At 37.5% G+C, this 24,426-nt stretch overlaps 1 protein-coding gene across 7 annotated transcripts in view; it reads right to left on the bottom strand.

Moving 5' to 3' along the window:
• Positions 1 to 24,426, bottom strand: part of DMD (dystrophin) — a 1,078,552-nt gene that overhangs the window by 892,537 nt on the left and 161,589 nt on the right. For all 7 annotated transcript variants that reach the window (XM_088521823.1, XM_088521851.1, XM_088521829.1 and 4 more), the window contains exon 2: positions 17,772 to 17,833. In XM_088521823.1, coding sequence (XP_088377949.1) covers positions 17,772 to 17,833 — 62 coding nt within the window. The remainder of the gene's footprint in view (positions 1 to 17,771; positions 17,834 to 24,426) is intronic.

The raw sequence follows: 24,426 nt of genomic DNA on the forward strand, positions 1-24,426 counted from the left end.
AAATCCAGCAACTACAGTTAATTCATAGGACATCGCAAAATACCAAGCAAATATGTTTCATGTGAAAGTATAGGTTTCAAAATAGGGTTTCATCATAGGCAAAAGTCAATTTCAAAATATTTGAGAAACACTATTGTGCATGTGTGAAAGAAGACCAAATATGTGATGGGTTCGCCCTCTTCTGACAGTGTGAAGTATGAATTTGGGTTGCGTTACAAAATTGCAATATAAGAAAAAATTTTATATGTACCAATTGCTAAAATTGCAGTTACTTGAACAGATTATCTTGGTATTGTTCGGTAAACAAGACATGTAACTGATGATTGCCAACATATATAATTGATATGAAGTATATGCTAGTGTTATTTTGAACTACAACATTAACATTTATTGAAAAGTTTGTATAGAGCTAATAATGTGATTTTATATTATTTATACATTTCTTGGGTTTATAATTAAAGGTAAGTTCATGAATACACAATATAAAATTCTGCCACCAGCATATTCATTAGTAACACAAGCAATCAGATGATTACTTCAAAAAAATGCATTCTTCACTGGCAAACGGTAACAGAAGACTTCTTTTATTTTTTTCCATTGCAACTGTTCTGATAAACATTCAGACTAACCAATTCTGAACCATCCTTTTAAATATGTTCACCTCTTTCCTCTATTCATTATACAAGACTCTTAGAAAGACAAGTTAGCTAAATTCCACACTGGCTTGACAAAAGTTACACATTCAGGTTGGAAGGTATGAATATCTCCATAGCTGTGTTACAGCTCTATCTAATAATCATAATCAAAAGTAGCTACACCGCCTCAAAGACAACCCACTCAACTCCACACAGAAGTGCCCTTTCAATTTCTAGATATAGGATGAAACAGTCCACATCAAAAATCTGTTTTCTGTCCCTCCAACCAGTTCATCCAAGTTCATACCCCAAGACAGTCAACTCTGCGTTATGCCTTTGCAGCCTATGCAAGCAAGTAGACATTACTAAAAAGATAGATACATGCACATAGATTCATCACAATCTGTGCTAACTCACAGAATGGTTAAAAGGGAAGGGACTTCTAGAGATCATCCAGTCCAAACTCCCTGTCAAGCAGGGACATCCACAGCACATGGCACAGGGTGGCATCCAGACGGGTTTGGAAGATCTCCAGAGAAGGAGACTCCACAACCTCTCTGGGCAGTCTCTTCCAGGGCTCTGTCACCCTCACAGGAAAGAACTGCCTCATATAGGGATTAAAATTCCTATGTTTCAACTTACACCTGTTACCCCTCATCCTGCCACCAGCCACCACAGAGAAGAGCCTGGCCCCATCCTCCCTACGTTCACCCCTCAGGTACTTGAACATGTTGATCAAATCTCTCTCAGTCTTTTCTTCTCTAGACTAAACAGGCCTAGGTCACCTAGTCTTTCCTCATACGACAGATGCTCCAGTCCCTTAATCATCTTTGTGGCTCTACTCTGGACCCTCTCTAGAAGCTCCATGTCCCTCTTGTACTGGGGAGCCCAGAACTACACACAATACTCCAGGTGCAGCCTCACCAAATCTGCCCTTGAGGAGAGGGGCAGGATCCCCTCCCTTGAGCTGCTGGCAACACTCCTGATGCAGGCCAGGATCCCATTGGTCTTCTTGGTCACGAGGGCACATTGCTGTCTCTTGGTTAACTTGCTGTCAATCAGGACTCCCAAATCCTTCTCCGCAGAGCTGCTTTCCAGCAGGTCAACCCCTAATCTGTACCGGTGCCTGGGGTTATCCCTCCAGAGGTGCAGGATCCTGCACTTGTCCTTGTTGAACCTCATGAGGTTCCTCTCTGCCCAACGCTCCATCCTTTCTAGGTCTCTCTGAATGGCAGCACAGCCCTCAGGAGTGTCGGCCACTCCTCCCAGTGTGGTGTCATCTACAAATTTGCCGAGGGTTCACTCTGTGCCCTCATGCAAGTCATTGATGCACAAGTTGAACAGCACCGGGCCCAGTATTGACGCTTGAGGGACACCACTGGCCACAGGCCTCCAACTAGACTCCGCACCATTTATCACCACCCTCTGGGCTCTGCCATCCAGTCAGCCCTCAATCCACTTCACTGTCCACTCATCCAGTTCACACTTCCTAAGCATTCCTATGAGGACGTTATGAGAGACTGTGTCAAAATCCTTGCTGAAATCAAGGTAGACAACATCCAAGGCTCTCCCATCGTCCATCCAACCAGTCACCTCATCATAGAAGGATATCAGGTTCGTCAAAAATGACTTTCCCATGGTGAATCCATGCTGACTACTCCTGATAACCTTCTTTTCCTTGACATACCAAGAGATGGTCTCTAGGATGAGCTGCTCCATCAACTTTCCAGGGATAGAAGTGAAGCTGACCGGCCTGTTATTTCCCAGGTCCTCTCTCTTGCCCTTTCTGAAGACTGTAGTGATATTGGATTTCTTCCAGTCCTCAGGCACTTCCCCCATCCTTCATGACCTCTCAAAGATGATGGAAAGTGGCTGAGCAATAACCCCCGCCAGTTCTCTCAGCACTCTTGGGTGCATCCCATCTGGGCCCATAGATCTATGGGTGTCCAGTCTGCCTAAATAATCCCTAACCCAATCCTCCATGACCTCTCAAAGATGATGGAAAGTGGCTGAGCAATAGCCCCCGCCAGTTCTCTCAGTACTCTTGGGTGCATCCCATCTGGGCCCATAGATCTATGGGTGTCCAGTCTGCCTAAATAATCCCTAACCCAATCCTCCTCAACCAGCGGAAAGTCCTCCTCTCTCCTGGTTCTCACTCTTTTCTCTGAGCTCTGTAGTTCATGGGGAGTAGCCTTAGCATTAAAGACAGAAGCACAGAAGGCATTTAGTAACTCTGCCTTCTCTGCATCCTCCGCCACCAAGACCCTCGCCATTCAGCAGCTGACTAACATTTTCGCTAGTCTTCCTCTTGAAACTCTGTAGACCAAGGAAGACCTGTACAGTACACCAATATAGATCCACTTTTCCAGCCAATTGTTACCCTCTAATATCCTACTTCTACAAAAGAAAAGGTTGGGAGGTGAGCAAAACATGTAATTATTATAAACATGGATCGCTCAGTGATCCAAGAATCTTTGTCCTTGGAGACTTGAAACATGTATAGCCTATAAAGCAAGGAAAAAAAGACAATTACAGGAAGTTTAATTGCAAGAAGCCTACTTTTCCAGAAGTGGAAGAGAACTGAAGAGCTAAAAATAGCTATATGGTATATAGTGACCTAGCTATTTCGAAGAGGTTAAATGATACTCCAACTAAATGAAAGGGGGGCAAGCTATTAAATATGTTCCTTTTCTTTAGAGATAAAGGAATAATATAAAGAGGATATTTCTATTACTAAGCGTTTTGGTCATAGTCTTACAGGACTGAGAAATATAAGCTTTAAATGATACCTATAACCTATTTGACCTTTCCCAAATGCCTTTTTTTTTTTTTTTTTTTGGTCAAATCACAAGCCAAATACATTTTCAGTCAACTGAAAAACACAAGGGAAAAAAACAGAGCTTATTTTGCACTCTATCCTCTCTTGATTCAATGGGGAAATCTGACTGAATAGCTTTGCATGGCCTAGGTCACTGAAAACAGCAGGTCTTTTTGAATCATGCTCAACATCACACTTAAGAGCAAATGATACCATTAATTCCAAGATTCCAAAGGGCAACTTCATCATCCCAGAACCCCAAGGAGGATGTAGTTCGATGCACTTTTGTGAGGAATGTACTCTCTGTTTGGAAAGTTTATCTTTCTCCCCTTCCCCTATGCCCCTTGCCTTTTTATTTCCCCTTCTACACGAGCATTTAATATTTGGAGATATTTAATCAGAGGCCATACAATAAAGCTCCAAAGCAATATAATTAGCATGCTGGTACTGATGTTTGAGCAGGAACATGTGTTTCCAGTATTTTCTGATATACAAGTAAGAATCATTTTGGAATCTACCCTTAATTTCAACAGTATTGGATGAAGAAAAACTACAAAAGAAAGCTGATTTTGAACTGACAATTTAATGCAGGCTCAGCGACATGTCAGAATTGTACCCTCTTCTTTCTCTATCCTAAGCGTCATCTATCTTGCTTTTTACATTTCCATCACCTTACATTTCCATCTAATGATTTACCATTTTTAGTTGATGAAAATTATCACCCAGGGCAGGGTGTGTTTCCCTTTCTCTGTTTCATTTATCAGCTTTTAGCACTGTATCATTTCTACCATCTCTTGTCAATAATGGTCACTATCCAGGGCTATGATAGCTGTAGGGTTTTGCTAGATGTTGCCAGGCTTTTCGTTCTAGACCATAATTGGAGGAGAGTGATTGGTCACACATGGTTGACTAGAGCTCTCCATCTCCCATCCTAGAGCATGCAGAACTGTTCTCAATTTGAGCCTGAAGCAAAGCAGAGCATCGCATTAAAGATTTCGTCCCTCCACTTCTGCAGCGACAGATGATGCAGGGGGCAATATGTTTAAAGCAGGTAGAAAGGCAGATGGCAACTACAGAGCATAAGTAGTAGTGCCCCAGTATCCTGGGCCAGCTCGTAAATGACCACAGACTTGGCCAGATAATTTAAAGCTGGTCTTTAGTATGGGGTAAAACCAAATAGATCTGTCCACCGAGCACCCATTTTGGGCCCTACATTCTCTAAATTCCCCTGCACATCCAAAAGTGTAACTCCTAATGGAGTCTCGACCTACCCTCAGCTTTTGAATTAGTATTTTTATGCCTACCAGGATCATTTTAAAGTTATACTAAATATAGTGTCATTAGTATCTCACTATGGGGAAGAGATCATTACTTTCTTAAAAGTGGAAAAACTCTTCTTAAGTATTCTAATGCATAATTAGCATGAAATTATGATAAGAGGATAACGGAAGAATGGCTATTTTGAGCAAACCAAAGGCTCTTAAATTCATCTGTCTCTGATGCTGGCCAACAGAGGATTCTTAAGAGAAGACTGTAAGAAAAGGACAAGTGTAAAATCATATTTCTTCAGCATAATTCATCAAATTTGTGAAATTATGGCTAAGAATTTCCCAAGCCTTGGGCTCCATAGTTCTCAGAATGTTCAAGATAGCACACAGTGATAGTTTTACTTTTTTTTTTTTTTTTTGGTCTTTTAAGCAAGTCCTATATTTGACTTTTTTCAAGTGAAGAATTAAAAACTAGAGTGAAATTTGTTTTTGAACTTTGTAGATCTGTGACTTACTGTAGACAGCGTGGAGAGATAACATCTCATGCAGGGCATATCACAGGATGCATAAGTGAAAAAGAACCTAAGCTTTCTGCGTTAGGGTTTCCTCTTCTTTTTCAATAATGAATATCATACGCTATTTAATCACTTAGCTACTCAATATTATGTTGCCCTTCTGCAAGTCCCTGTGGTTGTTTTCATCTCACCGAAGCGATTCAGAGTCATCAGTAGTTCTACCACCCTCCTTTACCACATTTTTTTTACATAAAAATCATCTCCGTACAAATTTGCAACCAACTCACTGCTAATCTCCCTCCACTGTGCAAGCTGACTTTATTTGTTCATGTTCTTCTCTTTTAAAACAGCTTAAAGCACATGAGAACATTTTCATCTCTTCTTTTTTTATGAGAAAATTTTGCCAAAACCTTTACAGTAATCTAGTCACATACATGTATTCCTACCGACTCTTTTGAAGAATTTATACAACTTTGAGATATAACTTCTTTCAAAACTATATTAAATCTTCTCCATTATATCAGATTTACTCACACATCTAGTAATTTCCACTGTATTTGCCAGATATAGACTTAAGAATCTATAATTCTCTGAACACATACCGGACACCTTAAAAATGTTACCATCATTGCTCTGGTACAAGTTAAAATATGCAAAATATTTTTGATTCCTTGATTGTTTTAATTACATCTTTCCAGAGACATATGTTTTTCTTTGACTTATTTGAGAGTAACTTCCACTTTTTGAAGATTGTCTTTTTATTTCTAACTTCCTCCATAGGTACATTTAATCCTAACTAACATACCTAAGTACCTAGCTCTTAATATAATATATAAAAATAATATATAGCACTTATTAAGGACACTAAGATAAGACTATGAATACTAATTTATCCTCTGTGAATGACTAGTGCAGACAGCTAAAGTCAGCTTAGTTTTAAGGTGATCTAAGCAGAAGTTAAAAGATCAAAAAATAGAAGGAGATATACTGAGGCTTTCCCTCAAGCAACATGTTTGAACTATCCAAAAGTATCTAAAAGCATATGAGCAAAAAGCATTCAGTATTTGAAAGCATATGAGATGAGTGGTAAAACTATACCTGAAAACCTCATATAAATATAGGGATTCTTGATTTCTATATTTCTTTTCCCTTCTGTAATCACATAAGTAGCTTTTCCATATATTTTGTATGCTTGTATTATCTTCATCGTTTATATTCTGAACTTACTTATTGTTGCATGACTAAATTAAATAAAATTGTTTTAACTGGTTCCCATAAAAGCCTATTTGGGGGTTGTTTGTTTTGGACTCTCATGACTTTGCAGCTCATGCCTGGAGGTCAGTATGCCTTTACTACCCTATTAATCTTGTTTCTTCAACAGAGGTAGGCTTTCCATTTTGATAGGTGATGTACCTTTTTGGTAGATGATACATGTTTATATCAGGCCTCTAATCTGCTGCTTCCAGGGTGCCTGCTGGTTCAGCATAGTTAGATGCTTCTTTTTAGTTCCACTTTAATCATCCTCTTTCTGCTAACTCTTGTTTTTCAAGTCAAATGTTACTGCATGGATTTCTTTTTTTTTTTCTTTTCTTTTTTTTTTTTTTCTCTCTCCTTTTATGAGGACACTGCTTTTGAACACACATTTTTAAGAGTCACAGAAACCCTCAGGAGTGCAATAGCATTGTGTATAGCTCTGTGTATAGCTCTGGACTGAATCAAGGGTGGCAATCCCTCTCATGCAATTTCTGACTAGTTGCTTCAAGAATGGCTCACGATATTTAAAAAATTACAGCTTGCCTCTGTTCTTATACATGGTATTTACAAAATCTGTAAGATAGTCATTGAATCTTTCTGGGCAATTTCTCTGACCTTAGCGTTTTAGAGTCACTGCTATCAGGGTGGTAAGGAGCAGAAGCCTTTTATAATACTGGAGCTGGACACGGCATTTTAATATCTGGTGTGCTATTTTATATGTGCTTTGATGCCGATGTCTTATCTCCTCTCTAGCCTCCTTCTACCAAATTCCAGTGGGTCTTCCAGAAGAAAGCAAGCTAGCCTCAACTTAAAAAGCAATTTTGTACATCACCAGATTGTTCAGAGAAAGGGGAGAAAAAAAATGAACACGTTTGCATTTTTTCTTAATCTAGCACATAGTAACTCAGTCCTTAGAGCATACAGAACTCTGCCTTGTTTTTAGAAAAAGCAGTACAGAGTGCTTTCTTTGGTGGCTTAAAGCATGGTGACAAAATGGAAAAGATATAAAAAAAAGTTTTGTGGAAAGGATTTTAGTATTACCAATACCTTAGGATTTTCACTAATCCCCAAATTTTGTAACCACATTAGAGTGAAGAAAAAGATTTTTCATTTTTCTCTAAAATCCTCATTTCAACAGAAAGCACTTGTGCAAACTAAAAACATCCTATTTTTAAGTTACCAGCATATGCTCCCACACCAATATTACCAGGTAGTAAATTTAATGGGCTTAAACTGGCAAATCAAACATATTGTGAACAGCAGATAAAAAAGAAAAATGGCTAGTTGGTGTAATAACTTTCTGTCATGTGGATCTTTTAAAAAAAATAAAGTCTTAACAAAGATAGTGATGTGAATATCAATATTTATTGGACTAAGACACAAAAACAGCAGGCAGGAAAGGGGAACACACCTTACAAATTAGGTACCTCTTCTAGAGCACAAGAAATGCATAAAAAAAAAAACAAAACACATCATAACTAAATCTCTGAGCAAAAATGTAATAGGAGGTCTATACTAAATTTACCACTGCTGTTGAGAAACAATTGCAGATATGGTGTGCAATTTTTCCTTCAAAAACAGTTTTTTCCTTCAAAAATACCTGGTATTCATACTCTGAAAAGGAACAGAGGAAAGCAGCTCTCTCTCAAATTATGTATTTTGACTCTGTGTGTGTGTGTGAGAAAGATCTTTTTTGCAACATTCTTTAAAAAAGAAAGAAAGAAAACAAACGCGTGCAAGGGCTGGTCAGGCTTCCTGGTTTGAAGCCATCTCTGGATACCTGAGAAGCACAAGCCATGTTTTTTCAGATGGTGGACACTGACAAGGGAGGGCAGTATTTTGAACTTTTAGCCTAAATGTAGCATAAACACATTGAAGTCCTACTTTCCTGTATGAAGAGTTTTGCTTTGGAAGCTTTGGAGATGATCAGATGTACTGGTAATGAATTCTAAGCACGGAAACAATGATGTCTACTGCCAGCAACAATCATGCAAATTTGTAAATGTTTACAAATTTGCAAGCTAGACATATGCACCGCTGAGACCAATATTGTAGTGCTATATTTAGCCTGCTCCTATTTCACCCCCACCCACCCCCCCAAGATATTTGCACAATGACAACTTCAAGAGAACTGCACGTATAAAATTAAGGTGAATCTTTTTGACTTAAGTGCAAAAAATATATATATCTCTATATACTGATGAAGATTTGAACAAAGGACTACAAGACAAAAGTCCAGCTCTGAGAAGGAAAAGATGTAAAAGGTCAATGGATCTCCATGGACTGTTTTTTCCTCACTACGACATATTAGAAATGCAAGTCCAGAGTTCCCTATGGCTAATGCTAGGGATTACTGTGCTTGCTTGGCGTGTCTAACGCATCTGAGTGGAAGCTTTTGTTATTCTGTGTGAAGAGATTATAGAAAATAGGAGTGAAAAGACAACAAATTTTCACCTAATAAAAAGGTATATATTTCAGTTAAGCTTCTCGATTGTACTAATGTGCTCTGAACTTTCGAATTACAGGTCTGGGACAGTATGTTATTTCAGAAGCGTTTAAAACGTCATCTGCATTTACTCAGGTACTTCTAAAGGTGAAGCTGTGTGGCCAAGCAGATGCTCGCCGTTTAAAACAATTTGAATGTTTTTGGGAAGGGAAGGCAACTATAACAGAAAACACTTCAACTCTTAAATTTTGATTCTGAAAAGAAACATAATGTTTGCACATTCAAATAAAGGATACTGTGGAAAAATACTACATAACCTTCAGTGTCTAGACTGTAGCAGCAACAGCTCCATAGCAGACAGCTCTATCAGTAGCCAGAACTGTGCCTTACTTGCAAGCAAGGGACCTTCTGAGAGCCACGGCAAGCAAACCGAGCTCTGAGCACCAGCCAAAAACTATGGAGATAATGAAGTGGAAGGAGAAGCTTCAAAGGAAAGGGGATTTTTTAAATTGTGGTCATTTAGACATTTTAGAAAAAAAAAATCAAACTGTGAAGTCTCAGGGCAATAAAAGAATGAAGAACAGACAAAAACTGGGCAAGAATCCTATCCTACCACACACACATAATACAAGCTCTCAGTTATCTGAAGATCAAGCAGTACAACAACATCCCCAAGAAAAATACAGATACAGTCGACTTAGGTTTTTGTTTACTTCTAACATCTCTACTTGTGGCTTTGAAGCATAAGCAAACAGATTTGTGTACTTTTTTTTGGCTTCCAGTGAAAGGGATCAGGACTGATGGCTTTAAAGGCATCTCTAGCTGTGTGACTACAGGAACGGGTCACGTAGCTTGCACTCCTGATGTTGCAAGAACAGAGACAGCAGGGAAGACTTTCCTCTTAAACGGTATTTTGCTGTTGTCATGCTGTACTGAGACAACTGAGTTTGTGGTGTTCCCTGCTCTCACAGTAAGAGCCAAAGGATTAATCCTCTGTTTTTAATCCCTGCCAGCACTCAACCATCTTCATCTAGCAGGGATAAATAGCAGGTCAATATTTCACTTTTATTTTAAGGTTATGAAAGAATTTATCCTACTTGCTGGAAAAAACCTGACTCTTCTATAAACTGTCATAAGGCATAATAGATTTTTTTCTAGTGATTACCTAACTAAGTGTCATAGCTTTCCATAGAATAAAAGTAATGAACGCTATTTTAAAATGTTTTATGAAAGTGTAGAAACTGCAACTGTTTCCATCGGACTGTCATTCAGGAAAACAAAAGGGCTTTAGGGCTTGCTTTTAAGATTTTTTTTTTTGTTTTAAATAGCAATTAAAAGCACAATTTGCTGTTTCCCTTGGCCAATATGCAAATCTGCTCTTCCACCCTCTTTAATGAGGAGCTAGTCACTCTTTATACTATCCCATAGACTGTTCTAGAACAGTGTCATCTATTTAGCATGTTACTCTTCATATTTGAATATTAAAAGTTCTAAGTTAAATAGATTCATAATTCTGTTTGGCACTTCTGTAATTTGGACAATGTCACTGATTTCACTTACTTTAAACCATAATCTGAGAAAAGAAATTTTAGGACATATTAATAAACAAGTTCCTACATTTATTAATCTGGATTTACTTGTATTACTGAAGCTATAATATAATCAGTGACTAAAAAAATCTTGACAAAAAGGATATGCCCTAGGTATCTTACTCATGAGATGGAAAGTGATTTTGGAAACAAAATGTTAAAAAAAAAATATCAACTTTATGAAATTGGAAGCTTCCACACAGATTTCATGTTAAGCACAAAATCCAATGTATTAAGATACTTATGCCTTTAAGCTGTGCTTAATTTTTCCTTCTGGTACTCTCAGTCACACAAAACCTAAACAAATATATCAAAAGATCAGCAGAAGTTGTAGAATAAAATTCTGAGTAGAATCAATGACAGCATTGCCACTGGAATTACATAAGAAAAGTATTAAAAAAATAAAAAAAATAAAAAACTATTTTTTTATTCCAAAGCAGATTATTAAAAACATAACACTCATTCATGCCAATTCACTGCATCATGAAAAAAAAAAGGATGGAGAATATGGAGACCTACTGCGTAATTTACTATATATCAGTGAAAATCATTCTGAGCATTTGCTTTGCCTGACCCCTGCTTATGTATACTGGAGATATTAAAAAAAAAAAAAAAAAAAGAAAAAGGGAAAAAATCATTTAACACTTGACAGTGTAAATGCGATTTCTATATCAGGTTTAAATAGCATTTGGCTTGAAAAAAAGAGGAAAAGCATTTTACTTTAATGATACAAAATAGACCTGATGGGTCTTTGGTGAGCTCTTGCAAGACATATTCTACAGAGTTTATTGGCATCAGGAACATCATTACTATTTTAAAACAGTAAGCATCCTAAGGGTAGTGCAGATCCAAAGAGCCAGAAATGAAAGTTAAGCATTATTAATCTTCAGTGAGAGCTCTGGCCATTTGCCACATGGTAACAGAGAAAAGCCATTTGGCTTCCAACTTCATAAAATGACTCTCTCTCATCATTTTGACTGTGAAAAACAATTAAAAATATTGGCAACAGAGGAAGAGACAAAACAGATTAATTACTTAGGATGGATGCATATGAATCTTGGTGTCTTACCAGTATTGAAGTATTATCAACTATGAGTTTATTCATAGTTATCACAAGCATGCTGCAATTGGAAAAGTATGATTTCACGAAAGTTTTATTGAATAAAAAAATCCGAGGCTGCTCAAAAAGAGTTTATCAATGTTTAGTTAATGGATTAAGTAAACAGCAGACATTTACAATATGTACTTTTAATATACAGCATGCAGCCATTAAAGGCTTGTTAAGGATATCACCATAGATACAATTTCAAGATTTAACTGAACACTCAATCTCTCATTTATCCTGAAGCCAGTGTCCTTGGCTAAGAGGTGGATACATAAAAGATGGCTAGCTTGATCTTGCATGTTCGTATCCACTCTGTCCCTTGACCTATACATAATTTGTGAGGCACTATTTTCCTTTGGTTTCTTGGCTATTAACATACCCAATCAAATTCTTCCTGTAAAGCAATGTAGAACTTAGAAATGCTTTTCAGATTTATGTTTAATAAAGTTTGAAATAATGTAGGTAAAGTTGATCCTTAGCACTTCTATGTTCAGAATAGAATAGTTAATTTCCAGCCAAATTAGCACATCTTAGGCAAAAGCTGCAGAATTTCACCACTTGTGAAATTCAGCATAACACTACCGACGCAAACAAAGAAATGGGTATGGGCACAAAACCAGAGGTTTTTGTAGTAAGCTGTAGTGTGAATATTCAGTTTCAGCAGTAAAATTACAATGTATGTTACTTCATGACTAGTGAACAAAATATAGGCTCTTAGTGCATGTTGCTTGCTCAGTTGTACTAACTCTCCATGCTTGGAGTAGGGTCAACATGCCTTCATAATTATTTTGACCAATATTGCTGTCTTCAGAGAAATTTCTCAGTAACTTTTTTCACCTTTTATCTTAAAGGATTTTTTTTTCCTTTTTCTTTCTTTCTTTTTATTTCTTTTTTCCCTTGTAGCTAAAGATCAGTTTAAATGAGCTTAATTCACATCTGGTAAAAACAAAAATATGTTTAAATACCTCTTGCCTTCCCCAGTTCTAGCCCCAACTAAAGAAGTTACTCTACCAGATGATGTAAAGATCTCAACCAAGTAGTGTAGGAAGAGTTCGGTGGGGTTTCACATGCTCACTGAAAAGCTGCTCCAGAGAGGCTGACTTACACAAATTACACTGTTACAAATTGCGCTGCAGTGCCAGGTTCTGGTTCAAACAGCAGTATGAACACTGGGCTAGACGCATATGCTTTTGCCTGGGCATAGTTGCAGGCTACTTCCAGCAACATGGAGCTCCGCAGTGTTTTATTTACTCTATTTCCTTCACAGGCTTTTATGCCTGCACCAAGTTCTGTGTTAGCAGCTAGAGTGTCACAGCTGAAAGAACTTCTCTGAACGTGTCTGTGGAGAGATTAAAACCTGCCCAGCAAAGCTACTGGTACTGTGCTATCTAGATCTTCATTCTAAATATTGAAATCCTGCAACACCTGTGTACCCTACTGATTGCTCTTATTATATGAAACCTGTGGATGTTTTCTACACTTTTCTTGAAAATGTATATACATTTTTTCCTCTGCTTTTCTGCTTCCAGGAGATATGCCCACAGATATCAGTGAAGCCTGGGAACAGCCATGTGAATCTGTTAGTATAGGACTTAACTGAGGTTTTCCTACTTACCACCCAGCTAAGCCGCTGTCTCCATTTGACCTACAGGCTAATTGTCAAGACAGCAGCTTTGACTAACACTGAACATTTTAACTGTGTTTTGGGAGACTTCTCTTTCCCTTCTCCCTTTCTTGCTTACTAATTGTAACCCAATATTCCAAAATGTTGCTAAAGAAAAGGGTGCAACTGCTGAAATCTGAAGTACGTTATTCAAAGGGGCTAACACATTTTTGTAGAGGACAGATCTCCAAAAAATTTGACTAACCAAACCAGGACTGCCTTCTCCACAAAGGTCTTCCAGACTCTCCTCCCAGAGACCGCATCTCTTAGTACTCTGTTCGCTTTGTCCTGAGCAGTATTTATTTATTTATTTGGTGCCCTAGACAGAACGGTAAGTGAGGGAACAGGAAGCAGAACAGGTGCGTGAGCAAAAGCAGCAGTGCAAATTTCTCCATCAGATGTCAAACCCTTGCTAGTACAGCCTCTCTGTACCTCAAATATTTGATGTACCTTGTCAAAAGGTCGGTAAACATTTCATTTGCGTCAGCAGTTTTCATTATATGATATGCAGAAGGCATTTAAACTACAATCCAAAGAGGCTACTAAAGCAAATGGGAGAGTTGAATAACCTTGGGTTGTCCATGAACCCAACAACACATGAAGAACCAAGACTGTCACCTCACCTCATATCACGCAAGCTACATTTGTAATTAGGAAGCTATTAGGAAGTTATTTTGACCACTATGTAATCAGACTTCATGGAGTAGTAAGCCCTGTCTCCTTTTGCATTCGTGTTATCCCTGCATAAACCAATTGCCTGAAACATCTAGCTGCTGTTCAACAAATTTCATTAGCAGAAAAAATAAATAAATGTCTAATTCATTTCATTAATATTATACTAGCTACCTATATCTTAAATTACACTGTAAACCTATGGAAAAAGCTTTTGCTTCGCTCTGTTTCTTTAAACAATTACTACAAGAGTGGGAAGGTAATTTTACCATCCAGGCACCACCCAGCTACCTCCTTTCTTTTAAAAGCTGCCATTATGATTTTTCATAATTCGCATTTTTGATTAAAAAGATTACTGAACAGTTTTGGTTTTCCATGAAACTGAACGATTAAGTACTGGATACCCTTAAATTTACTATTTTCATATTCTGTATTTTTCCCCAATAACAAATAAGAGGAAAATAAAAGTCTGAAATACAAAAACTGTCAAAATTGCACCTTCCCCCAAATCTTTTTTTTTTTTTTTTAAATCATCACCTCTTGCTTCAACCTCATTAAAAACTTCTGTTTTTCATGAAAAAGTGCCCTGTTATATATAATATCTTCTTTGACAATGAACTGTAATTTTCTGCTCTTTTGCTGCATAAATGTGGACAATCACTTTAAAACTCTTAATTTAAAGCAATTTTATGAATGTTTGGTTTTTCTGATATTGCAGATTAAAATGTAGAAAAATCATTCACAAATTAGTGTTCTTTTATGAAATGACATATGTCGTTTTTGTTGCTTGCGCTGTCACTATTTCTCATGACAGATACTTTTATTACTTAATTATTTACATTAAAATGTCAGTATTTTGAGATACCCTTACTATAAGAAGGAAACAAAAAATAATAAAAAAAAATAATATCAATATATTTCTTTTTCTTCCTTTTTTTTTTTTTCCCCCCCCACACCACAACTGTGGCCTTCTCCTCCTCCTCCCGCTCTCTTTCTTTTCTCTCCTTTGCTGGAAGCTTTAAGACTGGTTTGAACTTCAAAATTAGTTGCCATTCACAAGTTCTTTCTCATACGAAAATAATAACAAAAAAAGTCAATAATGTTTTATATTTTGATGCCTGTTGTACAATGAATGACTAAAAATGACCACTGATGCCCTAAATGTTTATTTAAAATTTGGCATGGGCATTGTTAATGTAGAATTGTGGCTGTTTTCATGTTCCAGCAGTTGACTGCTACATTTGAGTGTTCCTAATATGTTCGTATTGTATAGCCCCCTACTATCTCAAAATATACAGCTATGATTCAGTGTTTCATATACAAAATCATTTCTAATTAAAGAGAGCTGAGATATGAGCAAGAGCTATCATACTCAGGAGTAGGTATATGTCTTCTGAGTGCTCTAATTATAGTTCTGTTATTAAGAACTAGGTTACAACACATTCCTTTTTGCTACCATTATATACACCCTGCAGAACTTCATGGCTTTATAAATAAACCTCTTTTGAGGACATACAAAGAAAAAGTCTTCCTAAGCAAATTGATATTAAAGCAATATGCTCCAGATTTTGAAAGCTGCTTTGTGTTTCAAGTTATTGCATGTCATTTAGTGGGTAAATAAGTAACACTACATAAAATAATACATGAACAAGGTGTCTTATTTTTAGAACAAGGAAACAACAAAAGGCTCAGATTGCATTTTCCAATTTCTTCTATATCTTTGGTTTACTTAGGGTTTATCTCACAAGTTTAGCCCACATTACTGACACAATGATGAATTGCTTATTTAGATGAGTCACATATCCTGATCTCTAAACGACAGATTTTCATAACTTGCCTACTGCCTAGTTAAAGGAGTAAAAATTATAGAGCACCTTGCTTTGTGGAGGAACTGTTGCTCAGAGACCTGCAACTACATTTTTGCCAGCTCTTCACTTTAGAGCCTCTCCAACCTGCCCACCAAAGAAGTTTGAAAAGAGATATTGCTTTACTCATTGCAGCTGTCAGCTTGCTGACACATCTGTTGGTTTTACCTAGATACCCTATCACAAGCTTCATGGCAGAGGTTCCCTAGGGCTTGCACATCACAGACAGGAAACCTCCAGGGTGCGGTGCTTTTGAGTTTGTTATGGATTTTGTATTAAGGAGTTAGCAGAAGTTTATTGCTGAGCTCAAAGCATCTGAATCTGAAGTATCCATGTACAATGTCATGACTTGCATGGCCAGAAAAAGATCTACTATTTACCTCTGGGCCTGCAACTTGAATAAGCAGATTCTTTTACACCAACAATGAATATATACAGGTTTTAGGCTATACTAACTATCTCTAAATGACAAAATTAATTTATAACAAAGTTAATATTCTTGACATGAAAACCACAGTTTGCATCTACAACTGCCAGTAACAGGAAAGTAGCTTGCAAAGTTGAGTATTTTTTCCAAACTTAATCTGAACACTGAATTTTCAGGGAAGAAATGTAAGAGAAATGAGTGATATAATATATTCCCCTGTCTCAATAAAGACTCCTGAGAACAATCCTCTAAAGACAGTACCTCTTAAACCCTGCAACAGTGAATGCAAACCTGTTCTGTGATGAAGGCTATTTTTTTAATACCTTACAAAGCTAATAATGACAAGAAATTACTACTCAGGAATAGCCCATTAATGAAAACCAATTCCATAACTAAAAACAGAGATGGATTTTGCTTCTAAATGTAAGACTTTGCACTTGTCTCCCATTTCATCAATCAATATGAGATCACTTCTTCATATTTCATCCTGTTCCTGTCCTCCAAAGTCCTGGCCATCTCTCCTACAAAGATGCTAAATACACACGCACACAAGTCCTCTCTAAATTATTTCAGTCACTATTAGGAAATATTCAAGACCCATAGAAAAATCCTGTGGGAACCCTGTGTATGACTGAATCACTACCAAGCATGTTTTCAACATTATAGTGTTTCACACATAGTAAAACACATAGTGTTTCAACAGTAAGACTCAGATCATCTTATTCTTCCCCTTTGATGAGGAGAATCAGATCAGCCATTATCAGAAGTATGACTAAACACATGCTACACCTACTATTTCATTATTCTCTGCTTAGTAGGCCAATTATTCCCCAGTACATAAAATGACAGATTACTGGGTTGATTTATTTTACTGCTGGCAAATCTAGATTGGTAATTATCCTCTAGGAACTTGAAAAATGCTTATTCAAATTAATAATTTGAACTCAAATGAAAGACATAGTTAACAGATATTGCTGGGGGAGAGGGGTCTCCTTTAAATAAGTAAGCTAGCTCTCCTTTTCTCTGGTATATTTGAGGTCTTTACCTTTCTCCAAGCGTTCACAGATATAACTATTGCAAAACTTCATTACAATAGATTTTCATCCCTTGCTGACTTGATCTGTGTCTCATTTTTTACCTTGTCCCTCTCCCTCTAGTTTAGATAATTTTGTTAAATTTGTGACTGCAATTAGAAAGAAGACAGGCTCAACGAAAGAAACTCCTCTGTACACTGGGAACATAACAAAGGAGTCCAGCAAATAGCAACATATTTGCATTACCAGTTTGAGGAAAAGCAAAGTAGGCCTAGGCAGAGAGCTGCCCAAAAACCCTTATATTTAAATTTCTACTGAATTCAAGGCAGTAGGACATATACTTTTTCTCAATAATTCAGTCAACTGCCTCCAGCAACACCTGAACAACTGTTATTTTGAAAATTAAGCCTCAGTTGGAGAACATAAACTTTCTGAAAAATATACAAAACAGATTTATAAATGAAAAATGTATTTAATTACCTTAGCAAACTGTGCATTTATCCATTTTGTGAATGTTTTCTTTTGAACATCTTCTCGTTCATCTGCCAGAGAAAAATAAAGCACTTCATTAGAATTATTCAACAAAACATTTCAGTATCATGGATTAAAGCACCAGTCTTGATTGCAGTGAAGCTACTACTGCTAATTCGAACTCAGGCAGGACACCTATTTGGGTGTACTTCATCTTTGGCAGGAATACTAATATATCAGCTTATGGCTTCTCTTTCACAATCATGATTTGGATATGAGGTGTAATGTCCTGGCTCATCTCATTCCTTCTGTGCGATTCTTACTCTTCTCCTGGAAGGTAAGATGTTACAAGAATATATAAAATAATCTGTTAAAACTTTTAATTACATGCAAGAAATGCATTACCAAATAGCTCTGGAAGCGGGAAACTGTTCTACTAGATTAAAATAAATAAATAAACTTGTAATTTTAATTTGCACATTCTTAAGTATCTTGCTGAGGTAAAGCCTTTTTGACCACAATACCAGATCTTCATTGGCAGCCCCCTTCCTTTTCTTGCCTCTTCTGTTTTTCAGCTATTTTACAATTTGTGATAACCACATCCTCCAGTGGGAAACAAAAGAGAAAACAAAAAACAAAGCAAATGAAAACAAACAAAAACCAAATTAAAGCCACACATTTGATGGTAATACATCCAAGTCTCTCTCAATTCTTTAATACAAAAAGGATTCTAGAGGGAAATGAGTTATTTCAGATCATGATTTCTGTACATAAATCATGAATATTGTCTTGATACAGACTAAAATTGGACACACGGAGGTAGAATTCATATATCTTTTATAGAGAAAATGCAAGATGTCTTCATCTTTGAATCTAATAACTGTTTTCTCAAATAGATCTGTAAGGCATCGTTCCTGAAATAATACAGAAAGGCCAATCACTTTTTAATGTCAAACCCATGTCAATGGTCAAATGTCAAACCAAACTATAACGTAAGGACACGTGCAGAAAAGACTGCAAAAAAAAGGCTTACTTTTATAATAAAGTTCAGTCAGTGCTACCAGTCATTTGATCGGAAGTAAAATCCTCCATGCTTCTTAAATAAAAAGGGCTATTAAATTCCCATCTGAAATATTCAGCAATTAATAATTTTAATGAATTCAGATGAATTTGAAAGACAGGTATGGATGAACTACATAAGAAATGCACAGCATTAATAATGCACTCTGCTTTCCCTCTCTCCTCGCCTTCTAGGAGACAAGCCAAGGCAAATCCTTGTTATATAATTTTTGTTCTTAAAACCTCACCTCAGCAGCAGACTTAAACTTTTTTTTTTCCTTCTGCAGAATGTTTGTCATTTGCAACAGTATACTTATGAAGAATTAATATTATATATTGCAAAGTTACTATTTGATTACAAAAGCCTTTGCATGCAGGAAGGAGCATGTTTTAATTGGTTTCAGATGATCATGAGTGAAAAGATTTGCAATAGGTCTTCAAGGCACTGAGGCTTTTGACAGGGAAATTGAAAGTGAATTTAAGATGGCGTTTTCAATTTATCTTTACATTTTTATTATTTTGGTTTAGCAAATCAGTGCCATTTGTTATTATTATTAGCATATTCTATTTTTTTCTCCACAAGCAAATTGACAGCCTGTTGGTGAGTAGCAAATACTTAGCACACAGAGAAGTATAAAATGATACAGTATTATATGTCAACATAGCCTTATTACAAAAAAAAAATCTTTGTAGAATAAAAATAAATTAAAAAAGGGGGTGCTTTTACTGATATTTGAAGGGAAGTCTAGTCACATTACCATTTTTAATATTCTTAAAATTTCAGAACATTAAAAAAAAAGAAAAAAACAGAAGCACTGAGTTTCAAAGACAGAATGAAGCAATCTTTAAAGTGTGTCAAATGCCCTCTATATTATCCAAATCCACTGGATAATTTCTTTCTGCTTATGAGGGACATATAGTGTGTGCTTCAAAAATGACCAACTTTCTATTTATATATACACTAATTTTAAGAATAGGAATCTGCGCAATTATTTGTGAATTTAATATAGGGTGACATTTTATTTGGATAAAAACTCATATATTATTCCTGCTCTAAGTTTACCAGTGTCTCATGGGACAAATTAATACAAGAGCTATTTCTTCTCACATCTCTAAAAGTTTATGTCTGAAGATGCTTGGCACTACATGGTGTGCAGAAGACAGAATGAATCTGCAAACTGCTTTTGCCCATTTCTTTTGGGAATAGAGCATAATACTGTGGGAAATATGTCATAAAAGCCAGAGAAGATAAAGGCAGATATATGCATTCCATCAATACTACAGGAACATTTGCTATAATAAACTTTCTACAGTAGCATTTTCTATAATAAATTTTTGAGAGTTCTCTCTGTTCTATTGCTTTCTATTCCAAATAATGCTGCTTGCTTCATCCCTTGGAAGAAAGGGATATTTGAAACACTAGAGGTCCATCAAAATGCAACAGCACATAGAGAAGATGAAAGCTTTTAGTAACAAATGATGCTAAATCTCCGTTTAAGATTTTACTTCTCCCCCAATAAGTATTACTTATATAAGTTTTAATTTCATCCAGGCACCTACACGGGAAAGGAAAGATACACAGTGCTGGTGCCTGGTATACATTTAAACTGATGTTCTATTGCAGTATTCTTCAGCAACCTAATATTAAATATTTAAGTAACTATTCTAGTAAATCATCTCTGAATAAAACTCCCAACAAAATCTTAAGACGATGGAGAAGAACACGTGGAGCAGGTAGAGGCAACACCACCCACCTCTCATGTCCAAATTCAATCTCTTTTCCACCCCAGGCTACTCTGTAGGATATTCCATAACAGTGTTAGTTTTCCACATGCAAGACACCAAGCTGCTAATCAGAGATTAATTAAAGTCCACCTAGCTAACAAAAAGTGGGTTTCCACTTTCCAAAAGTTAGATTTAAGACAGCAATCTGAATTTCTTTGAAACTTTTTCTGAGTTCACTAATGCTCTGTCACCTTTGCAGATACCAAGCTATCTCCCTTGTGCTCTCTTCCACACAGAGATCATTCCTAACACTGGTGAGCTCCGGACGCTTGCTCGAACAAGTTAGTGCCTTGTAAGCGGTGGCCTCCTCTAAAGGAGACAGCCTTTTGCTCACATATGGCATGATTTCCCCATGATAAGCAGATTTTTGTTTTTTGTTTGTTCTCTTGCTTGCTTAAGATGTCCTGCTTGCTCAGCTTGATGGATGACATGCTAGACATGGGCGTGAAGTGGCATTTGTGTGGATGTAGGAGACAAGCGCTGACAGCAACGCTCTGGCAGTGTGCAGGGCAAGCGTATTTCAGCCAGGATAACCCTCCAGATTTGCGACTTGTGCATGCAAACCTCTCGAATTAGCGAGCTGGCCATCTGACTTGAAAAGTAGTATTATCGGAGGCGAGAGTTCACATGAAATTAGGCGGAAGGGAGAGAAAGGGCAGCCCTAATGGAGCGAGCTAATCAGCTGCCAAAGGCCAGCGCTAAGATGCAATCAGGTGACAAGGGTAATGGAGACACAAGTGGGTTGCTGGAGAATGCTTAGGAGCACGCAATCAGGACTCAGCCCAACAAAGACACTGCTATTAACGGCAAGTGGTTACCACACAACTTGCAGAAAACACTTCATTGAATGTCTCTATCTTCTCCGTGTCATTCGCATGAATCTTCCTTGTATTTTCCACAGAAGAAAAAAAGCATTGTGTGCTACACTTACTTTCCCAAAATGAACCAACACCCAGCAAAATCCATTATATATATATGTATATATATATATATAATTGCAAAATTAATGAAAAGAACTTTTAAAAATCTAATGGACTACAGAGTATTCTGAAAGCATAGAGCTTGGTTAAAAAACAATACAAAGCATTAAACAATGCAAGCTGACAAACATGTTTAATGTACTAAGGTTCTGTCACATATGATTTATATACAAAGCACATTAGTCCATTTTTATGAAATAAGCCACTCTCCCACAGAAAACAGGGTGTAGGGAAAGGAGGCTCCTGCTCTTCTGCCACCCTTTCCTACTTTTCTGGAGAATCTTCTGTATCTCTTCCTCTTCCCTGAAAAAATACCACCTTCCACTTACAAATTGTACAATGAAAACTAGTTTTTTTCCAGCATCTGAATTCTTCATTCCCCAGAAGGTGGTGGTGGTGGTTTCTGTTGCAAGTGGTTTAGGAAGTCACCTCAATTAGAGCAGGAAAATATGTTTTTGAAAACATAGAGGACATTCAGTAAGAGTGCACTGGCACACTAAGGATAGGGGAAATGAGCTGTGTTCTTAATTATTGGCTTTAATTTAAAGCAAGCAAACAAAAAAATCTTTAAGATGGCAATAAAGATGGCATAATAGAAGCAGAATATTTCAGTCACTGCAGAGACAGGCAATGATGGGAGGTTTGGGTATGCGGTAGAAGACGACACCTTTTTCGGGAAGCACTTCCATCATGAACTAGAACACAACCAGGAAAGGAGGACACTTGCCTTAGCCTGTTATCAGGGTGGGCTTTAGCTGGGTCAAATGACACCTACATACCTGTTTGCTCTACCAGGAACCACCAGGAAAAAAAAGAAAGAATAAGGATAAAAAGGAGTCCCCTGGAAACTTTGAAACAATAGTGACAAGGCAGGTGGCAATTCCTTCTTTCACAGCCACTGCAGGTTCATTTTAACATGGCAGTTTAGAAAATAAACCACCAAAATTGCTATTTGATTTTCCAGCAGCCAAACAAAGCAACTTGAGAAAGGCCAGGATTTGCTTCAGCCTCTGAGCAAGCGGAGGCAATGGTGGGTGCAGAAGGAACAAAAGAGGCCACAGACAGTCACATTATTGATACTCTGGTCCCATTGACTCACTTTCTTAGAGATTTACCAGCACATTGTTACAAAGCTCTGCCAGTAACTACAACTGCTGAGAAATGTTCCTTTGCCATTCTTGCTTATCTGAGGGGGAAAAGAGGAAATCAATGCAGTACAATGACTGAGTGCTATTTGAGTGGACTAGCTTTGATTTTGTGTCGTTGAGGTCATCCAAGACATTCACAGCTGACAGAAAGCACAATGGACTGCTTTGAGAGACAGCCAATGATTTCCAGTCTATTGCTTATGTAAGGCAATATATAACATGCAAGTCATTGTCCATCTTCGATAAATACAGTGATGAGCAGCCTGTTGACTTGCTGCGAATTCTCTTAAGGCTCCCAGATCCCTGAACTACCCCTCCTGATTTCACTGCAGAACCTGAGTCAAATCACCATCATTCAAAAGCTCAGAACAAATGTCAGACTTCAGCATGCAGGATACCCTTTTTATTTTATAAATATATACATATACTTTATATATATATAAAGTAAGCCTAACCTAGTCCATAGCATCTTCTAAGGAAACTTGGTAAAATTCAAGTGAAATTTTACAAAATATGCATTTAGGATATTTGGCATTACCATATCAAATAAAGGTAATCTCAGCTCAGCTCCTCTCCTTCTGTAAGCACAGACAGGGATTGTATTTGCTGCTTGGGAGACAGAAGGAGAAGCATCTGTGCGACCACACGGGTCTGCTACCAATGCCACAGCCCGAGCCTCAACTCAGGCTGAGAACATCTTATATTTTTTTCCTCATTTCATTATGTTAGTTGGAACTGTTCTCTCGTCATGAAAGTTTAAGGAAAATTCCTCCCTGACTTCTTTGCTCTTTTTGCAATCTTTAAGGAATTACAGCTGTTTATATCAGGTCACAGTCTTCTGACCAGCTTAACCTAATTAGCTATATAGAGAAAAACACTGAGAGCTTCTGAGGACCAGTGAGAAGCAGGAAGTCAAGGGGCAGAAAAAAAAAGAGTGGATAGACAGGAGAGAAAAGGTACAGAACACTCATCTCCGGTCTTGGTGGGAAAAAAGGGTGACAAAAGCATGGGGAATTAGAGTCAGAGGTGGGATGTTAAGAGGAGACTTCTTCTTTCTTTCTGAAAAGACAGATGGACAAGGTGCAGAGCATCAGACAGTAGCCATTGGCGGGAAGGTGCCACTTGGGGAAGTGGTGGCTTTGAAGAACAGCTAGCACACGTGCCAAGCCTGCCTTGCACCCGCGAGGCCTGGGCTGTGCCAGGGAGGTCTAGACAAGCTCTACACCTGTATGGGACAGCTGTGAAATGTAAACTCTGTTGAGGTGCAGAGAATTTCACGCGACATTCTGCACATGTATGTACTGCTGGGTAAAACAAAACACAACACAAAACATTTCTCAGCCCTGTTTTCCTAAATAAAAAGCAACAGGTACAGCTCTCACTACAGCAAGTAGAGTGCAATTCCAAAAAAAAAAAAAAAAACACCAAAAAACAACAACAAGAAGAAACCACCAGAAAGCAAAACCTCAGGATTTTGGTTCGTGTTTCCAGAACTTTACAAGCATATGCAACTTGGGTTATTCAGCTGTGATTCATATGCTAGTAACAGTGTTCCCACAAGCTGCTCCAGTCTCTCTCTGATCTAACACAGCCACACCATTTGGGAAACAACTGCACTGGCCACAGCGATGGATTTGCCATGGGGGCAAGTGGCAGAGCTGCTAGTAGGTCAGTAACCTTCCTGAAGGCCTT

Source organism: Tinamus guttatus, unplaced genomic scaffold (genome assembly GCF_059628265.1).
Source record: "Tinamus guttatus ecotype Peru unplaced genomic scaffold, ASM5962826v1 Tinamus_guttatus_pri_ptg000008l, whole genome shotgun sequence".
In the NCBI taxonomy this organism is placed as follows: Eukaryota; Metazoa; Chordata; class Aves; order Tinamiformes; family Tinamidae; genus Tinamus; species Tinamus guttatus.